The sequence below is a fragment of the Mustela nivalis genome, assembly GCF_964662115.1.
Source record: "Mustela nivalis genome assembly, chromosome: 9".
NCBI classification, from domain to species: Eukaryota; Metazoa; Chordata; class Mammalia; order Carnivora; family Mustelidae; genus Mustela; species Mustela nivalis.
In genome coordinates this window covers 61168427-61191523 of record NC_139028.1, presented here as the reverse complement: position 1 = coordinate 61191523, position 23097 = coordinate 61168427, and the positions used below count along the sequence as shown (strand labels likewise).

Sequence of the window (23097 nt, the reverse complement as noted above, 5' to 3'; positions counted from 1 at the left end):
AGTAAAAAGTCCAATCCTCCATGGCTGGTGTGCAAATAAATTGGGATAAAGATCATAACGGGCCTACAGGCCCTGGCAGCGGCCCCAGAGAATCCGAAATGGCTGGTCACCAGGGCTGCCTAGTAGACCTGTGTGGTTGGCTGCTGGTTCCTGAGGTAAAGTGGCTGTTCTGTGGAGACCAGGGTGGGCAGATTTCCACCGAGGGGCTGATTAGTAGGTGGTCCTGAGCTTCCCACACCAGGAGGCATGGGGACTTAACTTCTAGGGCTGGCCCAACGGCAGCACGGGGCCATATTGTCTGGTGGTGGAATGGTTGGCTGGGTGAGGGCCCACCACTCATCACACCGAGCCCCTGCTCTGGGCCAGCCCTGATGTTTGATGATGCTGGTGATGTCAAGATAAGCCAGACAGTCCCTGAGCCCAGGGCGCCTCCCTGGAGAGAACAAACTCATCGCTGGGTCATTGGCTCCACCCTGCCCTTTTGGCTTGTCCATATCCCTCCCCAGTAGCTTCCTTCTTATTCGATGGCCAAAGGCTACGCTTCCATCCCCATCATCTACAGCCTCTCAGCTGCCTCTGGCCCTGCCGACCTCGCTCCTTCTCGGCCCCTGCAACAGCCCCCACGCTTTCCCAGGCCAGGGCACCTCCCTCAGAGGCAAGCTCCTAACTCTGGCTCTGGTCGTCCTCTGCTGCATGACGCCACCTCAGGGAGGAGGAAATTGCCCTACTTCCCTAACTTCCCCCAGCCCCAATACACTCCCGGCCCCACGGCCTACAAAATAGCAAACAGCTGCTGTGACCATGGGCTGCCCAGACCCCAGGGGCCTTGGGGGAAGCGGGCCAACGGGAACTTGGAGAGAGAGCTCTCTCTCTCTCTTAATAACATACCTTCCCCAAGCTGCTTCCAAAGAAACTTCTCCTCACAAATCATTCCATAAACACTTAGCAGGCTCTCAGGAAAGCGTGCACAGCTCTTACCCAGCTATTAGGAGGCTCCTCACAAGTAAATTGAGACCAGGCAGCACAGGCCTGTGCCAAATCCCCCTTCCTGCCCTCTTCCCACACAGCATCCTCTTCCCCCACCCTGGACCCTTCAGCTCCAAGGGCCGGGGTCTCCTCCTTTGCGGTTTTGGCCTTTCCTCAGGTTCTTGCCCTCCGCCGGCCAGTCAGCGGGTACCCTATCTCCCTGGAAACCAGCCCCCTACCCAGGGTAGCTCCTGGGTTTCCAGGGGGCTCTCCTGGGCTGCTGGGTAGGCTAAATCCTACTGAGACTTCTGAGGGCTACACCATCAGGCTAGGCGTGGACAGGCTGGTCTGGCCCACTCCCCGGCCCTGTCCCAGCCACCCTCAGCCGAAGCTGCTGGAGCCTCTCAGGCTGGGGCTGCTCAATGGGGAAATAACTCCAGGTTCATCCAAGTCACGAGCTGGAAAATCCCTCCCATCCAACAATCCCCCTCCAGGGAGAGTGTTGTGCAACTCGCTCAGCTGGCTGATCTCCAGCCCCTGGCTAATATCCAACATGGATCAGGGAATTTCTTGATTGTTGGTAAGTTGACACATTTGCTTACAGGTTAGCAGCTTGGCTTGTGTAATGACTTCCATTAGGGTCTTTGGGAACAACAGCAGGAGCTGGCATCCCGATATCGTACCCCACCATGACTGGCTGTGGAAAACACTCCAAGAATGCTTGCCCCTTTTTCTAGTTTTGCCCAATAGCATTTTGAGAACAAAAAGCTCTCTAGCCCGGGCGCCTGGGTGGCTTCGTCGGTCGGGCATCCGGCGCTTGATCTCAGCTCAGGTCTTGATCTCAGGGTAGTTGAGTGTGGGCCCCATGCTGAGCAGGGAGCCTACTTTAAAAAGAAAAAAATAAAAGCTCTATTGCAAACAGAAATCACTGGTGAAATAAATAGAACATTCAGATGAAAATAAACAGGCCGATTTGTGGGCACTGAAAATAGCATTAGATGGGCTTCGAGAGATAGGCCCTGGTCGCAGGTCTTGGATCAAGTCCCAGCCCACCACTCACTGAAAAGCTGATCTTGAGCAAGCCTCTGTAAGCTGCAGTTTCTTCAACTCTAAAATGAGGATAAATCCCACCTGTCTGGTAGAGCTGCCAGGAAAAGGTCCCCTCACTCCACCATCCCTTCATGAGTGGCCAGTAGTGGCCTCCCAGGACCTCAGAGGCTGGGGCCTTTGCCCGTGGTCCTGGTGCCACTGTCTGTTCACTCTGAGAGCTCAGAGTGGGTCCTTGGGGTCTCAGGGGTCCCTCATTCGATCTTTCTCTCAGCAAATATTTAGGGAGCCTCATGCATACACCAGGCACTAAGCAGGACGCCGACCAAGACAGATGTGTGCCCATCCTTTGAGAAGTGAACAGAACAGGGGAGATGAATGCGAAAGGACACACACGTGATGCGTCGCAGTTGTGGTAACTTACAACATCCCTGAGTCAAAGGACTGAAGATGTTCTTTTATAGGCTAGGAATCAGACTCCAAGCTCCAAGTTGCAGGCAACAGGCGCTCTGGGCCCAAGAGACACCAGGGAGAGGAATCAGGCCGCTGGTCCATCAGCTGCCCTGGGAGAAAGAATGGGAAGGAGTGGGCCTACTATGATGACGACAACGATGTTGTTGAGGATAATCATACTAACAGCTAGCACTCACGGGGTGTCTGCTCAAGCTAAGATGACAGCAGACCCCTTGCCCCAATCTGAAACAGAGGGGTCCCCTCGGGAAACTGAGCAAAGCGGCATCACCCCACAGTGTGTGATCCGTGGGACCCAGGACAGACCCTACTGCCTCTTCCAAAGTCCATCTCCTCAGACATCAGGGGCCTCAGTTCCCACCAGTGGTGCTTTGCCCTCTGGGCTTAGCTTTGCCCCTTGGGACATCTCAGTCCTTTACATCTCCCTGGGGCGGGGGGCACCAGGCCGGGCCAACCTGCCCTGACCTGTGTGTCCATCCCTCTCTGTCACACCTACCGCCACCTTCTGGTTTCAGCCCACCTGTTTCTTTCCTGACGATGTCCTTCCTGCTTTCTTCTCTAGGAACCCTAGTTGTCAAGGCTCAGTGCAAACTGTACTTCATCCCAGAACTGCTTCTGATCCCTCACTCTCTGGAGCAGTGACACCAGAGGGGAGAAAAAGTGTAAGTTTCATCTTAGGAAACCTGACCCTGGCGTGTAACTAACGCACAGCAATCAGCAAATCAAATCCACTCTCTCGGGCTAAATTTTCTTATCCATGATTTAGGGCTGGTACTCCTTACTTCAGCTCAGCGATTGCTTTCCCCAGAGTCAAGGATATCAGAGTTCTTTGTCTATGATAGAGCATTTGTAAGTAGATCATTTATAACCACAGTCCATTGCCATATAAGTGACCAAAATTGGCTTCCAAAAAAAAAAAAAAATTATTCATGGATCTAAAAAGAAGTCCAAAGGGATGAGAATTTCAGGCATGGCTTCATTCAGGGACTCTAATTCTGTCTCCAGGACCTGTTTGCCCCACTTCTGGATTCTCCTGGTTTCCACGTTGCTTCTTCTCAGGCTCCAGGAGGTGGAAAGAGAACTAGGGGGTATATTCCTGACTCGGGTCCCCAAAAGAGAGAGAAACAGTAGCGCCAGCAACTTATTCCAGTATTTCGCCCTCAAGGTTCTGAGGCTGAGAGTGCCACCATGGTCTGGAATATGGACGCTCTGATGGTTTGGGCTTGTGTCTCACGGCCAGTTCTGGGATGGGGGGTCGGGACCACGCTCTCAGTAATACATGAAGTGGGGTGTGGGAGAGTGCATGAGAGGGACGATCGCCCCAAAGCAAAGGCAGAGTGCTGTCACTGGAATAAAAGGGGAAATGACACTGGTGGCAAAAATAAGGTCTGTCCACCCCCAGTGACATTCACAAATGCCCTTCTTCAAATGCAAGGTAAGACCTTCCCCTCTCATCCCTCTCCCCGGCTGGGAGATGAAGGGAAGACTCATGTATATTAGGTAACTTATATTCTTCTCATTCAGAGTCTGATGTGTCCTGGAGGCCCTGTGCCACGTGGTTCCCCCCTCCCCCAATAACCCTGCACTTGGGAGAAACTGCAAGGTCAACACCCATCTGAAAGAGGAAAGAAAGGAAAACAGCACTGGGGCCGCCAGTCCACCAGTCGGCAGTGCTGATGGGTTCCCACCAAACAGGAGTGGCAACGTTTCCCTTTCCCAAGGCAGGAACGTGGGACAAGGGTGGAGCAACAGGGAGAATGATGTCCCCCATGAAGCTGTTCCCCACCCTTGGAAGCCATAAATAGGTCACATTAAATGGCGAAGGGAAATTAAGACTGTGGATGGAATGGGGGTTGTTAATCAGCCAACCTTAAAGGGAGTTACCATGGATGACCTGGATGAGCCCACAGTCATCACAAGGGTCCTTGGACACGGAAGATGGGGGCCAGAGAAGAGTCTGAGTGGTAGGCTACCAGGCGGACTCAGTGGGCCACCGCTGGAGGGAAAAGAGGCCATGGGTGCAGGAAGGGGGCAGCCTCTGGAAGCTGGAAAAGGCAAGAGAATGGGTCTTCCCCAGTGCCCCCAGAAAGGAACGCAGCCCTGCTGACACCTTCCTGTTAACTCTCTGAGACCCATTTTGGACGTCTGGCCTTCAGAACCGTAAGATAAATTTGTGTCGTTTCCAGCCATGAATCTGTGGTAATTCGTGACAGCAGCCACAAAAACGAATTCAGAGAGCGAGACAAAAAATCCCACTATCACAATATTCCCTTTGATCTTAATTTTATGCCTCTGGTTGGGCACTTGACAGACACGGTCACTTGGGGTCCCCTAGCCATCCTGGGAGATGGTATGATCATCGCTATGGCCCGATGGAGAACACTGAGGCTCCAGGCACAGCTTGCTTTCCAGAGTCAACCAGCTAGTAGAAGAGGGGGCCAAAATTCAAACACTTGTCCATCTGGCCTCGAGTCACACTGGGGTCCTCATTTCACTTCCTTGCCCGGGGACATCCCACCTCTGCTTCAGCCCTGCAGTGCCGGGGGTCATGTCCTGCTGAGGCCACCCGCCCCTTCCTGGATCTGCTCCCTGTGTGGTCCTGACATAAAGACTCCCGAGGAGGGGTAGTTAGAATGTCCTCTGGGCCAGCCAGTGAGGAATAAATGGAGAACAAGTATGCCTGGATAGTGGGGGTGAGACTGAGATCTCCCACTCCCGGGGAACAAATTCCTTTTATCCACATCTAGATTTCTGCTCCCCTCTGCGTCCCCAGCTCCAAACTCTCCCAGCAAGACCAAGTGGGGACTTTGTATCAGATGGAGGAAAAATGCAGTTTTGTCTTTCAGGATTTATTCATCTCTCTTGTCACTTCTACTCTTGTCCGATCCAGGAATGTCCCGGAATTGGCTGAGGTGAGGAAGGGCAAGTCTGGCTCCTCCAGTTTCTCTCTGACAAATGTGAACTGGGTCGGGGACCGCAGGGGAGGTAAACAGATCCCTAAAAGTGTCTTGCACGCAATCTGGGGCTAAGCAGCGACTTCATGCTGAACTAGGGCTCAGCTGGTCCATCCCCAAGGGCAGGCCCAGTTGACTGATAGCCAAAAGCCAGCTGTCTCCCCAACCCCCAACACACACAAGTCACAGAGGCTTAGACCCCCTGACTGAGTAGAAGCAGTCAGGGGCCCCCAACCTCAGACTGCAGAATTTAACAACAGACTCCAAGAGGTCAAATGAGACCCAGGGGAGCATCTAATTTGACTCCTTCTTTGGCCCAGAGAAGGGATGTAACTTTCCTAAGGTCACACAGCAAAGCTAGGGCTCCTGCCTCATCAAGCCTCAGTTTCCCCAGAGGTAAGGTATGGGTCTATTGATGAGGCAGAAATAGCTAAGTGTCAGACTGTGAGAAGGAAATTATAATAGCCCACCATGGGTGGAGTGCACACAGAATGCCGGGCACCATGACAACGCTCAAGGAGGTGTCTGAGCAGCAGAGTCAGGTGAGGGTCTGACTCTTGGCTTTGGCTCGGGTCTTAATATCCGGGTTGTGGGGTCAAGCCCCGTGTTGGGCTCTGTACTACTCATGGAGCCTGCTTAAGATTCTCTCTCTCTTTCTCTCTCTCCCCCTCTGCCCCTCCCCAACTTGTGCTCCTGCTCTCTCTCTCTCTCCCTCTCTCAGAAAAATAAATAAATAAATAAATATACAGAATAAATCCCCGACGAGCTTCCTCTATCTCATCTCCACCACACTCTGTGAGGCTCTTGTTTCTCCTATTTTGCAGATGAAGAAACTGAGACTCATCCAGGGAATTTTCGAGGGGGATGAAAATGGGTATCTTAATTCAGGTGGTGGCTACACAGATGAATACATGTGGAAAAAGCAATTGAGATGTACACTCCAGATTGGTGTACTTAACTCTGTCAATTGCACTTCTGCTTTTTTTAGTATGCTGATAGAAAAAAATAAATAAATAAGCTGAGGCTAAAGGAAGTTAAGTGATTTTGTCAAGCTCACACATCTTATCAGTGGGTAAGCTAGGCTTTGAACTGGATTAGTCTGGGCAGAGCGCCCCCAGTTACTACCCTTGCCATATTGTTATGTCACTTGTTGACATCATAGTAACTCTATCCATATCTCAAGTCTGCAGCCCTCTTTCAATGGCCTGAAGCCAGACTCAAGTGAAGTTTGGGGAGGCCTGGGAGGCTCTGGAGAAAGGTCTAGGTCTGGACAAAGGCTAGGGGCAGGGTTGCTGCTGCCCCATGTGGTGTCTCAGTACAAATAAAACAATCTGCTCCTTTCCCTGGCAGTGCAGCCTCACTCCAGTTTGGACTGCAGCTCCCAGCTCCTCAGGTGGCCCTTTGTGCAGTGCACAACCTGAACACCTGTACACAGCCCTGGCAGGAGTGCCTCAGGAAAGGTAGATTGTATGTCACCCACACTGTGGACTTTGGGCAGGAGAGGGGAACACCTTTCCCAACCCACTGTACTCTCCTACCTGGGCATTTCTGATGTTCTCCTATCTGTCAATCTGCCTGGGGCTTGAGGGACCTCTTGTTGGTTCAGGCCCTCACGGGGTTCTCAGCTGCAGGGCACACCCAGGGAGTTACTCAGGCACTCAGCAAATGCTTGGAAACGTCTTCTCTGTGGCAAGTCCTATCTTGGTGATCAGACCCAGCCCTTGCCTTCTAGTAGTCCCAGGCAGGTACAAAAAGTGCAGTAAAAGAGATGACAAAAAGCAGGGAGTTGGCATCTTTGTACATAGACAAAAGGCACCCCTTCCTCAGAGCAGAAATTTGCCTTCATATACAAATCACAGAACAACTGTAATGGAGAGGGTGGACCCTAGAGTGGCACAGGGCCGACCAGCAGAGCTGTATAGCCCTCCTGTGCCCCCTGTCTCCAAGCCAAAATTTGACCTGAGGTCTCTCTGACTTGCTGTACCTACCCTACTGCCTGACTCCAACCTCTCTCCCTGCAGCACACGCCTGCTGCTTTTCCCCCATCTGCGCCGGGAGCTCCCCATCCATGTCTCTCTGCCTCTGCTGAGTAAGCGGGGGCTGGATGAGGGATCCGCAAGGCCCCTGCCTGCCTGGACAGTCTGGGTTCTCTGCATGGGAGTGTGTGCAGACTGGCCCTCGAGCCAGGGCAATGGTCCTTGAAGCTCACGGGAGCATTCCTCGTCAATGTGACGTGACCACAGGGGTCACTGGGAAAGGGCAGGAGAAATGGGTCATGGGAGAGAGCGCAAGCATAATGGGAGCCCCTCCCATCCACACCGGTTTACCCCGTGCAAAGCCTATTTCCACACCTTGGTTCACTGAACCTGCAAAAGAAGAGGTGAGTCAAGGGGGGCTCAGAGAGCTCAAGTCACTTGCCCAAGGTCACACAGCCACACCGCAACCCAGCTGAGCCAGGACCACCAGCCTGTTCCTTTGTCCCAGGCTTCCTTCACCACCCCTGGTCCCTATCTGACTCACACGGGTGGGCTCAGGGAGGCAGGAGCCTGGGCCCCACCAAGCGCACTGAGGCGTTGGAGCGGGCGATGATGACGGAGCTGCCGTCTGCTGGGAGGAGGTCACGGTCTGCAGATGCCACGGTCTGTTGGCTTTGTGAGCAGGATGAACTGGGAGGCCCACCTGGGGCTAGGCAGGCCGGGGCCCAGGACTCTTACCTTGGGTAGGTCAGGGGGCTCTCTGCAGAGCCAGAGGAGACAAGCAGCACCACCCAGGCCCTCCTGCTTCCCTCTCTTGCTGGAGTGTGAGAGCAAATAGCCCATCAAAGCTTACTTTGCTGGAACAGGTGGATGGGTGGCGAGCCAGGCAGGGGGTGGGGGAAAGTGGACCAGAGGGACCAGGGGGCTATCAGGCTAACCGCAACATTCCCCAGCCCCCCAGTGAAAGGCCAGCAGGCAAACTCTGAGTCGGTTCCAGGAGCAAGAGCAGAAGAGCTTAGCATGGCTATAGACCCGCACAAATGGGTTCAAATCACAGCCACCTCTGTGTGACCTTGGGCAAGCCAGTTCGCCTTTCTGGGTCCCAGCCGATATGCAATATCTTGATAGATGATATCAATGTCTACCTCATAAGGTTGCTCTGACAATGAACCACTAATCCTGACAAAGCAGGGTGTCAGGCCCAATCCTGGGATCAAAGGCTAGGTCTCCTTTCAACAGAGAAGCAGTGTTTGTGGGAGGAGGGTTGCCCTAGAACCATTTCCAACAGCCCTTCCCCTTGCTGGGTCTTAGTCTTTCACCTGCAAAGTGAGTGGGGCAGCCTAGGAAGTGTCCAAGTCCCTGAGGATCTAACCATACTGTGTCCTGTGCCCTCCTCGAGCCCAGCTAGGGGAAGCACTGGCATCCGATTATACAGGTGAACCACAGGCCCTGGAGCTGAGGACAGGTGATCCTTGCCAGAGGCGAGGGAGGAAGGATAGTCTCTTTGAGGTCACTGGGAGAGAGGCAGAGGCAGAGGGGGTTCATGTGAGTGGGTGGGTACTGAGTCCCCTGCCCACATCCCTGAGGCTAGGTCCTTCAGACAATGAGAAAAGGATCAGGATTGGGGCACCCCAAGTGGCACCCAAATCTACCCTTCCAAAAACAAATCTGGAAAAGTCCTCCTCTCCGGGACTGGGTGGATGAGGGCCGTAGTGTGGTTTGGGGCCAAAAAAACGTGGGTTCCCAACCCACCTCTTCTACCTGCATGACATTGGGTAAGACAGTCGACCTTTCTGTCCCCCAGTTCCTCATCTGTAAAATGGGAATAACGGTCCTCCCCTCAACAGGGAGATGACACATGCAAGAGTCCTAACCAGAGTGGATCCTTGGAAGACAATGCTCCTTTCCCTCCTCTAAGTGACCTTGAGGCCACCTAAAATGACCAAGGACCTGGTGTGGGCAGAGGCACCTACATGGACCAGTCTCAGTCCTTGCTCTCCATGAACTCAAGGGTCCCTGGGGAGGTGGATGCGGTGGCCAGAATGCTGGGGTTGAGTGAGAGCTTCATGCCAGAGGTAGAGGTGATCAGATGTGTATCCATCATTGTTGAAGTTGGGAGATCAGTATGGGGGATTTCATGATACCGTTCTATGTACTTTTATACAGGGTTTACATTTTCCACAATTACATTTTCCAAAGTTGGTGAAGTCCCTCATGGATCCGTTAACATTTTGTTAAATACCTCCAACTATATGAAACAGGCTTCCAGAAAGACCAGACAATCTCCAGCTCAAGGCTATTACCCTGGAACCCCGGGGTCGTCTGTCTCCCTCTGTGAGCCGGATCCCGTCTTTTGGCCTGTGTTGGTAAACAGAGATTTACTGGGACCCAGCCCATGCCTTTACTGATTGCCGTTGGCTGCTCTTGCCCCACAGAGACCACATGGACCACAAACCCTAACACCTTTACCATCCGCCCTTTAGAGAGAACGTTTACTGCCCTCTGGGCTGATCTCCCGCCCACCTTCTCATCCTCCACAGTACACCCACAGCTCTGCTCTCAGGATCCAGCTGTCCTGTCCAGCCCTGGCCTTGGGGGGAGGGGGGGTAGGCGGATCCTGGGTGGTGGCTTGGACTTGCCTCTCACTTCCCACTGTCATCTCCACTTCCCTCGGCCCCCAGGCCTGCGGCTTCCCCCCAGCCCTCATCACTGGCCACAACCACCACCTTCAGGATCTCCGGTCCACACCCCACTGCTGCTACAGATACCCCCACCTCGCTTAGTCGGTGCTACTGCTCTCTCTGACTCCTCTGGGAGCTCCCTCTTCTTGGCTTCCACCTTATCCAAAGTCCATCATTCCAGTTAACACTCTTGCTGATACCCCAAACCCGTTGCCTTTTTCCTTTGCACCAAATCTCAAAAGCATCTGGTGGTGGAGGAACCCGATGAAGTGTTCTTCAATGCCTAGACCAGCCTACGCTGTTCAGGGGACAAAGCCACACAGCAGGGCCACTTTGCACTACAGTTTCGTACCACGCCCAGACAGACAGGCCACGCGGATCCAAACTCCAAAGACGCTGACCTAGTTAGCTCACATCTACCCTGTTTCCAGCAGCTCCTTCAAGCCCAGATGATGGAGTTTAACAGGCTGAGGTGGGATGGGGAGAGCATTGCAAGTGAAGGGAGCAGCAAGAAAAGGCTGGGGGGTGGGGGTGGGGCTACGGTCAGAGGCAGTGGGAGTGAGGCTGGAGAGGGAGGCCAGCCCAAGGAGACAGTAGGCTGTCTCCTTGTAGGCTGTAGCCTACAGGTCTGTAAGAATGTTGTGGGCACTGGGCAGCCACAGAAGGTTCTGGAGCAGGCAGTGGCCAGATGGTGGGTGGGGAATCAGACAAGCGGCATGGGAATGGGGTACCCATTCACCTCATGTTCTGTGTTCATCTGACAGGTTGGGACTCCCCTCCAAGGGGAGAGTGCCTTTAGAGGTCTTTAGAGGCACCCCCGGTGCAGGACCCCTGACTCCCGACCTTCCCAGGGAGGCCCAGTCTGTCCACAGTACGTGGCTTCCTCGTCCCTCAGCCAGGCGGTACCAGCAGCTGGGTACTCCTGAGGGGACTCGCGGACAGATCACCAAACTGAAGGGTGCTGTAAAACAGGAGTAATTCCTTCCCATATCCAGCTTGTCTCTATGTGGTAGATGGAAACGGACATTTCCAGAGCACCTACTGTGTGCTGGGCCCCCTCTCACCCACTGTCCCACAGCTCTCAGAGGTGAGCATGAGTGTACCCACATGACAATTAGGAAACTGAGGCTCGGCAGGCCGGGGGACCTAGGTCAGAGCCCACAGTCAAGGACGGCGCCAGACCTGGAGGCCGCGTGTCAAACTCCCTGCCTGGTGCTCTTTCTCCTCACACAGCTGCCTGCTGGGACACACCAACCGTGACCAGTCAACACCGCGGGGCAGGAATTCGCATTTATCACCTCACACACCATCCGTGGAGGGAGCTCACCTTCACGGGGAAGCTCCCTTCCCACGGTGGGCTGGCTCCATCTGGGAGAAAGTCATTTTTCATGGCCTTCCATTCTCCCACTTTTGCCTCTCAGTCGGCCCTTCTCCCGGTGGGCATCCCCATCCTCCCAGCCAGATGTCCCAGGAGGCACTTGAGGACCCAGCCAACTTAGTTTGTCTCCTCTGGACAAGCTCCAGTTTATCTGCAGAGCCCAGAGGGCCCCTGTGCTCCTCAGTGACCCAGGCAGAGACGATCCGGGCATCCTCTGTAGCCTGGAACCTTGGCTCACAGCCACTAACCCCTCTGTTCCTACCCTGGGTGGCCTGCAGGTGGGCTGAAGCAGAGGCGGCAAATATTTGCTGACCGAGGGAATGCATTGTCACTGAAGACCCCTCGGCAGGTGTCTGCGTGCATGGGAGGTGAAACAGGGGGCAGTGGCTGGGGAAGGAATTGAAGGAATTGCCCCAAGCTTCACACCTGTGGGGAGCCTCAGACAGTGGGCAACCCAACCCCAGTCCTGGTCAAGTTCAAAGGCTGAGGGAGAAGGCTGGGGCCAGATGGGACACTTAAACAACGGAGTCCGGGTGAAGATATCATTCAGGGCTGGGACGACAGCTTTGCAGCTGCGTTTAAGTGAGAAAAGTCAGAGTGTAAGATGGTTCCCGAATTGAGCTCCTGGGGAAGCTCCTGTTTCCAGAGAGGGTGCATGGAGGGCTGGGGGCAGAGAAAAGGGTGCCAGGTGAGAGCCTCAGAACTTGGGATCTGGAAGGTGGTCTTGGGCAAGCCCCTTGCCTTCTGAGAGCCTCAGTTTCTGCCTGCTGGCCCTTTGGTTGGTGGAAGTATCCAGCAAGAAGATGTATGTGAACTCCATTGGTGGTGGTGGTGGGAGGGGTCCCCTGTGTATCCTTCCTACTGTTGTCAGTGGTGGTAGGTCACCTCAGGGTACTCATGTGCGGGGCCCCAGGTGGGGGCTAGATGTAGTCTGCTCAGATAAGGGGTCCCCCAGCTCCCTAACAGGATGGCAGGGGCCCGGTCAAGTGATTACTGTCAAGTGATTACTGGGCCATGCGAACAGTAAGGGGAGCCGGGAAATTGTTAATCTGGCTGCTCCTTCCTGCTGTCAGAGACCGCAGATGGACAAGGGCAGGGAGTCCTGGGGAAGACCAATTCCCTTGCGCCTGCCTGCTTGGGGACGCCACGGGAACGTTAACTGGGGGAGCCTGGGTGCAGGACGGGTCTCAGCTAACGGTGCTTCCAGCCTTCCCCTCGGATGGGCCTCTAGGGTGAGGGGAAGTCGCCAGAGCATTGCAGGGGGGTTGGCTGGGCTGGCCTGAACTAGGAAGACCCATGTCTCTGTGATTCTGCTTCTCCAAGATGTGTGACCCTGACCGAGGCTGGGGGTTAATGTTCGGAGAGCTCCATGGCTGAAACAGGCCTAAGAGAGAGCTGGGGCTGCTCTCTTGGGCCTCTGCGTCTCTTTCCTGCCTCACCCCGCTGTGGCCTTTCCTGGGTGTCCCTCAGCTGACCTGTGCCACATCATCCCACAGGCTCCCTGCCCCCCCACCCCACATCTGCCTCCCTCCTGCCAGAGGCTGCAGGCATCACCCCCCACAAACAGAGCTCCTCAAGGGGAGGTCTCTTGTGGGCGCCTGGCATAGAAGAAACCCCCAGGGCGGTGTGCACTGAAGGGATAGAATCCAGGCAGAGAGAACAGCAGGCAAAATGCTCACAGCCCAAAGACACCTGGTCCATTTGGGCCCCGAGTGTCCCTGGTGTGGCTCAAGGACTGCGATGGGGTGGGGACAGAAGTGCCAGAGCACAGGGCTGGAGAGGGCGCTGGGGGCAGATTGAGAGGGCCTTGAATGCCTGGTTGAGGCCTGGTGACGCGAGGCCACAGTACAGGACGCATTTGCTCCTTCAGACCCATCTGCTCCAGGAAGGGGCTGTCTGTTCACAGCGTGGAGGGCACAGCACAAGCCAAGAGAGGTGGCAAAGAGATGGGGGATAGCGGCCCAGGAGAGTAGGACTGGAAGAGGAGGGAGGGTTCCAGAGTCTTTCTAGAAGTGTCAGGATGGCCCAGAGAGTGGGTGCCCACCACTCTGGATAGGGGCTTTGTTGAGCCGCATGGTCTCTCACCACAGGGCAGGCATGGGGACGGGTGTGGTGCTCAGTAGCCTCAGCCCGTGGGGCCCAGGACAGCCTCGGGGGTGGGCTCCACAGTCTAGGAGAGTCCCCTTGTGTGGGGCCCAGAGTAGGAGCCGTCACCACATACCCCAAGACGAGCTTGGCCAGTGTGTATTGGGAAGCCCTCCCTCTCTGCCAGCAGCCCACTGTCTCCCCAGCCTGGGGCTCAGTGTGTCTGCGTCTGCCCTGTCTGTCTGGTCCAACACCCAGGAGTCTCCTGCCAACCAGCCCTCCTCCCCTTAGCTTCCCAGAACTCATCTCCACGCTTAAGACTCAGACTGACCGCCTCTGCTCCAGGCAGCCCCTCTGAGTCTCCCCCCCAGTCCTCTCCTGGGAGTCCCACAGTCCCCGGGCTTCCCAGCTCGGATCATGCTGAGTCCGCACCCGTTACCCGGGGCACTTGGGGTCAGCCTGAGATCTGGGACTCCTGGGTGTGACTCCTCTCTCTCCCCATCACCGGCACTGAGCCTGGAGCCGTGGTGTCCAGCTCAGTGCAGGCCAGCTGGTGGCTGGCTGGCTGGGTGGGGACAAATAAGCATGTGACAGTACTCAGTAGTGTGAGGTCATGAGGGTGAGCCATGAGAAGGAGACACAGGTGTGTGTGGCTCCCAGCACTTTAGAATTCCCAGGAAGCATAAGACAGGCTCTGGGCTCTTGATGGCAGCCATTCGGTGTCAGAGACCATACCAGGGACCCCAGTAGGACCCCCAGCAGATGGCCCCTCAGGGGCAGAGTCTGGAAGCCTGTGCTGGGCTGAGCCTTCCTTCCTTGCCTCAGCTGCCAGACTCTGTTGACTTCTCAGAGGGCAAAAGGGGTAGAGAGGAGGCATGAGGAGGACGCGGAGATGGGGAGAGAGACCACTCCTGTGGTGGGGTCTTTACCAGCGGCATCTAGTGATGTCCTCACAGCAGCCATCAAGGGAGGCAAGAGAGGGGAAGTGATTTTTCAAGGTCACCCAGCAGGAAGTGGCAGAGCTGGGATTTGAACCCATGTGGACTTGACCCTAAACCCACACCCTTTCCATCTTTCTGAACTACTGAGAGACAAGAACACCAGATCACTGGGGTCCCTTACTCTGCAGCCTTGAGAGCAGCCCAAGCAAATGGATGGCCTCAGTAGGTGGGAGGGGAGGGGGAGGCGGAGTTCGCAGGAGGGTGTGGGGGCCCACCGGGCACCTGGCACTCGGACCCTGGGCCAGGGAACCCAACGCACTCTCATGGGGCTGACGGTGCCTACCTTGAGGTGACTGGCCTCTACCCCAGGTTCTGTGGAGTTGAGGTGAGAGCCCAGGAGGAAGAGTGGGCCATGGAGGTGTCCGGAGGGAGGACCTGTGTGATGCCAGCAAATACTGCACCAGGGGTGTGCATCCCAAACACGCTGACAGGCTGTCTGGGGCCTGTGGAGACCGAGGGGCCGGGCACGTGTGGGTGTTCTAAGCATCCCCCACAAGCAGGATAGCAGGACCAGCAGCCTCTGCACCCACTCCAGGAGAAAGGAGGTTACTCCCTGTCTGCTCTGTGGTTTCGTCTGAGCCACCCTACCCTGAGGACCTTGCATAGTCAGTGCCCAGCCCTGCCCCTCCCAGCCCTGCCCCCTACAGTCCCAGAAGCCCCCACACCCAAACCCCCATTGTTCCCAGCCCTGCCCCTGGGATCCCTGGGCCTGGAGCTCAGGAGGCAATGAACATTCCAAGGATTCCATAGACCCCACCCCTGCCCTCAGCCTCCTTCAAAGAAGCCGGCTGGGGTTAGGGTCTGTCTTGACAGAGGTGCCAAGCCACATGGCCCTCCCACTCCCCTCCCAGCTCAGCCCCTCTGAACTTCTTCCAGGTGCGCAGAGGAAGGGCCCTGCGGTGGGCGTTGCAGCTAGGAAGGCCTGGCTGGGATGGTTTGCTCGGCCTGGGCCCCAGGCCGGGCTCTTCCTCGGATAGGCTGGGCACCCTCAGGTAAGCCACTGTGCTCTTGGGACCTCAGTTTCCCCCTCTGTCAAGGGGTGCAGACACAGAAGGATGTGGTAGTCATGATCTTGGGTGTTGGAATCCCTGATACTGGCTTTGACCGAAGCAGGTGGTCAGGCCTCCCCATGTTTCTGTTTTCTCCTCTGTCAAATGGGAATGATGGTAGCACCCACCTCACAGAGGGCTTTGTGGTTTAGAAGAGCCAGGGCAGGGCCCATGCCTGGCCATGGTGAGCTCAGAGGGAACCGGCCATCATTCTGGGGCCTTCCCAGAGTCCCTCTCATCATGTCACTTCCTGGTGTTCTTTGTTCTCCATCCCTGACTCTTCATGGGGTCCTGCCCTTTGTCTTTCCTCAGACTGTTGCCTGCTGGGTGTGCTTCTCTCCCTGATAGCTTTTGTCTCCCCAGAGACTTGCTGGGCCAGCCCAACCCAGCCCATACTGACCTCTCCCAACCCAGACATCCCTGTCTGCTCAGTCTCTAGGTTGAGCACCCACCATGGACCTCGCGTAGTCTACACCCCACTCCCCTATATCCAATCTTCACTCAACAGAGGCATTTCCTGCCGGACGATTCAGCTCCCCTTCTGACCTCCCACTCCATAAGCTGTCCTGAGGTTTCTCCCAGGCTGCTGAGAGGACAGGCGTAGGACACCCTCTGAAACAGTGAGCTGAGCTTGTGGGAGGCCAGGGGCCACCCAGAAGAGTGTGTGTAACTCTGCTGGGAAAGGGGCTGATCAAGGAAGGCTGCTCAGAGGAGGTGTGCTAAATTGGATTTTGAATGATGCGTACATCAATTCTTCAGATAGACACAGGGTGCCAGTGGAAAGCACATTCAAAACCCCAAAGGCTGACACTACCATAGGCGCTGAGGAGAGCACGGTGGAAAGGCTGGAAGAAAGGAGAGGCCTGGAGAGGCGGTTGGGCTGGATCCAAAAGGGATCCACAGTCAAGGTCGGGCACTGGGGAGCTTCTCGACATATGGAATTGGTTGGGGGGACAAGGACCCTCTTGGCTGCTGGCAGGCGATAGATGGGAAGGGGCAAGACTGGAGGCACAGGGGAAAACAGAGGCCAGGGCCTGAGCCCCACTGTGGAGGAACAAGGGGACAAATTCAAGCTCTAGCCTGAGCCTCTTCCCTACGTGCCCGGCGTTTCTCCTCCTGGGCAACTCTTCACCCACCCTCAGCTGGGCCTGGAAATCTCAGGACCCCCCTCCAGGCTGGGGTGCTGAGCCTCACTGAGTCCTTGTGCATGGTTCCCAGAGCCCATCAAGGCCTCCAGGGGCTGAGCAGAGCATGGATGGCCCCCAGTGGGCCTCGTGTGGAGAACCAGGGTACCAGGGAGGACAGAACCCAGGCCAGCCCAGGGATATACCCACAGCCTCCTTCTGCCCTGCCCTTCTCCTCAGAGTTCCCTGAGGCCTGAGGATCTAGGCCTTTCCTCGAACAGTGCCCGAGAGGGTTGTGTCCTCACCTTCCTCTCTGACGTTCTCCTCTTCCCACCAAAACCCAACTTGGATGTTATCTGCTCCCTGAGTCCCTGCTGACTGCCACTCAGGGTACCCCCTTACCATTCCTTAGCTGTCTACCGGGGCACCCCCCCTCCACATTAGGTCTGCAGCCCCTTGATGTCAGGCCCCAAGTCCTGCATCTCCATATCACCCCGTCGCGGCTCAGGGACCTCAGCGGGGTGCACGCCGGCGGGCTGGCTGGCTGGTGCAAGGACGATGAGCGAATGGAGCCACCGAAGGAACACTCCAGCCTCCAAAAGGCCTCCAGCTAATTCCCGGGGCTCTCTGGCATCCCTGCGCTGGCCTCCCAGGCAAGACAACAGTGGGCCTTGCCCTCCCATCACCAGCCCAGATCTGTGGGGTCTGCAAGGTGGTACAAAGAGTCTGGGCACCCTTCCCTTTCTGCTTGGTCCCCCTGCACCTCTGAGAGTCTCCTGGGCAGAGAACCCCCTCAGGAGAGGCATCTCTCAGCAGCGTGGGAAGGGACACGGGGAGCCCATTTGTCAACCTGCTGGTCCACATCTGCCCCCCACTCGCCTCGCAGAGGCGGGGAGCTGCTGGCTCTGGCCCTCACCCGCTGCCCCCCCATCCCATGCCCTGTTTCCCTTGGAACTGTTTCCCATAGCTGTCTGCTCCCCATGAGTAAAATCCACTCATTTCCGTCTGAAAATACAAACCGTTTCCTGGCTTCGCAGAGAGCTGCCTGGGTGAAATGGGCCATGGTCTCAGCGTAATCTGTGTACAACCCCCCCACGGCCCAGGTGCTCGGGACGTGTCCCCCTTCTCGCCTCTCCCCTGCCCACTCCCCCATCCTCCACCCCCCACGCATCTACTTCCCCCAAGACGCACACACTCGGCCCATCCGCAGGCCCAATTCCCGGACTCCTGCGTGGGGAGCCCTGTACGGAGGACTGGGCGCAGGTGCTATCAACTTTTATGCAGTAGACTTCCATCAGACATCTCTTCCATGCCAGGGCCTGAGCGGGGCACTGGGGGGATGGGGAAGCAGGACATGACCCCGTTCTAAGACGTCGCCAGTCTGGATAGGGACACTGAGGTAGGGAGGAAAGTGGAAAAGGAGCGAGAAGACATGCAGAGGTCCAGCATGAAGTCTGGGGGAGCTGAGGAAGGGTTACGGGAGAGCAGCGAGTTGAGGCGTGCAGCACACTCACGCCCAGGCCCTGGACCACGGGCTGGCTGCTGACACACACATCTGGCAACCCCTGGACATCCCACAGGGCCTGCAGACTCAACCCTGCACATCCAAAAGCGTCCCCAATGCCTAACCCTAGTCTCCCCCTATGTTTTCTCTGCCCCCCTGCAGGACCCCAGACAGAGGGTGGGCTTTCTCCAGGGTCCTGGCTCACACTCCCTGCCCTTCATGAGCCTGTCCACGGAGTTGGCAGCCCCACCTCATGACAGCCTGTCCACAGTGAACGCGTGGACCCCCTTAAACTCTCACATGCTCCTGGGGCAGAGGGTGCCAGTTGGCACAAGAGCTTTGGAAAACCACATTGCCTTTAGGGCGGAACATATCCAGGGGGCCAGCAGTCCACTTCTGGGGACGTACCCGGAGGCAGGCAGGTAAATGCTGACCTGCCAGCCTTATTGGGGGAGAAACAAGCTCCCTAATTTGTGGCGTCTGCCAGTTCCCATGGTATAAATAATCCCAGCACGGCCCGTGGCAGACCGTCAGTGTGGCGGCACTGGGCACAGCATTGGGAAGAGATGCACTGAATGGGGTCTTGGAAGCCAGAAAGGGTGGTCTCCTGCCCATTACTGGATAGAGCCCGCACAAAGGGACTAGAACATTCGCAGCAGCAGAATTCCTGCTAGCCACTAAACACCCACCAACAGTGGGAAGAGCTCATGAACCGTGTTCTGGTCACACAGCAGAACGACACGTGGCAACAGACGTGAACAAGGCACTTCGTGACAAGCAGCCCCGATTAACCCTCATGGACACGAGGCTCCACCAAAGCAGCCAGACGCACGTGGGCACATCCTGGACGAAGAAGCCCCAGGCAGGCAAAAGGAGGCCGCAGTGACCACAGATGGGACAGTGCTCACTTCGGGAGGAGGTCCTGACCAGGCAGGCTCGAGGCCCTGGTTTGTTTCTGGATCTACGTGGTGGCTCCTCAGGTGTGTTCACTCTTTTTTTTTTTTTTCTTTTTTAAGATTTTATTTATTTACTTGACAGAGTATAAGCCAGCATAAGCAGGGGAACAGCAACAGAGCGGGAGGGAGAAGCAGGCCCCCCGCTGAGCAGGGAGCCCGATGTGGAGGTTTGATCCCAGGATCCTGGGATCATGACCTTAACTGACTGAGCCACCCAGGCACCCCAGGTATGTTCACTCTTGATAATTTATCAAGCTGTTACAAATTGAGCATTTTCTTGCGTGCGTGTTATGTTTCACGAACGAGTTTTCATTAACCCAAACACTTCCTCGTGGCTGTCCTCTCCTCTCCTCCCACAGCCCCAACCGTCATTCAGGCCCTCATTACCTCCCTCCTGCACCACTGCCGGGCCTTCTCCTCATGGGTCTACCTTCCCATTCCTTCCACCCCTGCTCCAGATTAAGGTTGCCAAGTACACGTCAACAACAACAAGATTTACCGTTTATCTGAAAGTGACATTGAACTTGGTGTCCTATATTTTATCGGAAACTCTACCCCAGCCCATTTCCAGCCCTACCTTCTGTGTGCCCTTTCTCAAAGGCAGATCTGGCCACATCCCTTCCCCGCCCCTTCAGCTCCCCCGTGGCCACAGGGTCCCACCCAAACTCCTTAGTATGGCCTTTAAGACTGTCTCAATCTCTAGCTCCTCTCCAGTTTCTTCCAACCCCCACACACCCCCCAAAACTCCCACACTCTAGCTACACCAAACTTCTTAACACTGATTTATTCAAAAGATATTTTGCTTACTATGAGCCAGGCTCTCTTACTCAACCCCACTGTACCCTCTAAAGGACCGTTATTTTGCAGGTGTGATGCCTTAGATCTTACAGGCTTTCTCATAGCTGAGTTGTTGGATTAACTCATCTTTAAAATTCAGTTCTTGAGGCGCCTGGGTGGCTCAGTTGGTTAAGCCTCAGCCTTCCGCTGGGGTCATGATCCTGGGATCCTGGGATTGAGTCCCGCATCAGGCTCCCTGCTCAGCCGGGAGCCTGTTTCTCCCTCTCCTTCTGCCTGCCGCTCCCCCTGCTTCTGCTCTCTGTCACATAAACAAAATCTTTAAAAAACTAAAATAATTTCACTTCTCCTTCTAGGGAACTCCTCCTGACCGCAGGCTATGCGAGGGGGACCCTCCTCGAGGCTTCCAGAGCCCCTGAGCTTCCCTGGGTCCCAGTACCGAGCACAGCGTGCTGTCATTGCCATTGCCTGGGTCCACACCTGTCTCCCCACCAGACTGTGACTTCATCCTGGATAAAGGCCAGGTCTGACTCATCTTGGGGTCCCCAGCCCCAGCTTGGGGCCTAGAATGGAGCTGCTTTCAGGAAAGGTGTGTGCAGTAAGTGAAGGGACTCAGTGATGAACGAGGGGAGAGAGAGTCCTAGAGTTTTCACAGCGGTTGTGATTTCAAGGTGCTTGTGTTTCTTTCCAGTTTTCTCCCATAAGGACTCAGATACTATCACGCCATGTGTTTCGACTGATGTTTTGGAAAACACCATCTGCATCTAAGGGAGGGCAAGGGCCTGCGGCAGGGATGGAATGCAGGGGGTGCCGTCTCCTCCCCATGCCTCAGTCCCCCGTCCGTGAAAGGAGACTAGCCGGCAAGGGCCACTGCTGTGCAGCCATTTCAGCCCTAGCTCTGTCTTCTCCATGCTGCCCTGGGGCCTCACGCTTCAGCGCCTGCGGCTCTGGGAGGTGAGACCCACGGCAGCGGAGGTGGAGCCCCCCGGTACATTAATGAGGTTCGTGTTTACCCAGGCTGGGCCCATAAAATGCTTCAAGTGGAACCGAGCTCGGCTTGGAGCAATCTGGCATTGTCCGTTCCGGCTCTTCAACCTTGGAATGGGCCACCCGGGTGGGCATCTCATTCCCTAGATATCTTGGAAAACTCCAGAGGGAGGCTTGGCACTACCTTGGAGCAGCGAGTGGACAAGGATGGGTTTGCCAGGCTTCGGGACCTGAGAAGTCAATTTACCTGCACATCCCGCCCCCTGCCCTTGCCTAGCCCATGCAAGACTCCCCTGGGAGCTGCAACGTGGCCGTGGAGGAGGATTTGGGCTTGTCTGTTCACGAAACTCCCAGTAAAAACAATTGGGCACCCAATGCACTAGAGGATAAGGCAGGAATCTGTCCACCCCATCCACCCAACTCTTGACAAGTCCCACCAGCTTCTGGGCGGCAAAGACACCACCAGCACCAGCTCTGGAGTCACGTGGTTCTGAATTCAACACTATTTTCTGTTGTATGACCTTTGGCTTCCCCCTCCATCTCTCTCAGCCTCATCCTTAAAAACCGTATCTCACAGGGGCTTGGGTGGCTCAGTCAGTTGAGCATTTGCCTTTGCTCAGGCATTTGCCTTTGCTCAGGGTCCTGGGATCAAGTCCCAGATCAGGCTCCTTGCTCAGCGGGGAACCTGCTTCTCCCTCTGCCTGCTGCTCCCCCTGCTTGTGATCTGTCTGTCTGTCTGTCTCTCTCTCTCTCTCCCTAGCAAATAAAATCTTAAAAAACAACAATAAAAACCCCTACCTCACAGGGCAGGTATGAGATTTCCCAAGACAACATGTATAAACTGACTAGAACAGTGACTGGCACTGAAGCAGCTTCACCCAGGAGGTAATGAAGTCAGCATTTCAAGGCCCTTTGCTTGCATTTGTCCTTTTTCAAGAAGATACTCTCAAAATGTGATTGCATGGCCAAACATCTTTGGGAAATTTTGTAAAATGGAAGCTATTTTAACCATAAAGTGTTGATAGCACCCTCTCTTTCCACGCCGAATCCCCCTCCCATCTTTCTTCCCTGTTGAGGGCTGTTGTGGGGCTAAGGCCTTTTGGAAATCTAGCTAAAGGGAAGGTGAGGACACATTTACAGTGATTTGGGATTAGTGGTTTATATTTATACGCTTTACAGTCACTTATAGGTATAGTTAGTGCCCGCTGCCCTGGTGTAGAAAGTTTCCAGAACCAAGTTCCCTGCTGCCCACTGAGCCCACTCAGCTAACACCAGGCCTGTGAATGGCCTTGGAGGTCTGTGGGTAGTGGAAGAAAAACAAGGTTCAAAATGTATGGAACTGTAGGTTCATCTGGGGGATATTCTTTTCAGCATCCAGTGTGGCAAATGGCATGCAAATAATTTAGGCCTCATCAAAACAGAAACTCGTCCGTCTGTCCCGTCACTGATGACCAAGCCAATGGAATTAGACATTATAAATACGTCCTTTTTTCCTTGATGGGAATCTTGTGAAACAGAACTTCCCAGAAGTTTTGGATTTGTGGAACACAATCTGTAGCAGGACAACAAACAGCAAGTGTATCTACATGTAAAGTGGCATATTTCATGCATCCCAACTACCCTAACAATGAGTATTCAATAAACATAACCATACAAGAAGGGAGAATCAGTTGTCCTTCTAGTCTTTCCAGAGAAAACACTGTGAAAGTTATTGTACTATGAGGAAGCAAATAAAGAGTATGTAGTCCAAAGTTGTAAGAAAAGAGGTGTCCAAAATACTAGCCAATAGGATCTAACAGTACATTAAAAGGATTATTCACCACGACCAAGTGGGATTTATTCCTGGGCTGCAAGGTTAGTTCAACATCCACAAATCAAAACAGTGTTTGATCAGTATCAAATGTATCATGTATCAAGTACCAAAAGAGTATCAAATGTGATACCAAAGACTATCAAATGTGATACAACACATCAATAAAAAAAGAACAAGAACCATATGATACTCTCCATAGGTGCTGAAAAAACATTTGACAAAGTACAGCATCCTTTCCTGATCAAAACTCTTCAAAGTGTAGGGATAGAGGGCACATACCTCAATATCATCAAAGCCATCTATGGAAAAC

The 23097-nt window shown here is 54.8% G+C and overlaps 1 protein-coding gene across 6 annotated transcripts in view; it reads right to left on the bottom strand.

Annotated features, from left to right (window-relative positions):
- The window catches only part of LOC309873633 (uncharacterized protein), a 79645-nt gene that overhangs the window by 14103 nt on the left and 42445 nt on the right, over positions 1-23097 (bottom strand). For 4 of the 6 annotated variants that reach the window (XR_014316439.1, XR_014316440.1, XM_082749637.1 and 1 more), the window contains exon 1: positions 1569-1695. The exons of the other annotated variants lie outside the window; for them this stretch is intronic. Coding sequence is in view for 2 of the 4 variants with exons in the window: in XM_082749637.1 (XP_082605763.1) it covers positions 1569-1657 (89 nt within the window). In the remaining 2 variants the exon portion in view is untranslated. Of the gene's footprint in view, positions 1-1568; positions 1696-23097 lie in introns of those variants that run through there. 6 annotated transcript variants of the gene reach the window in all.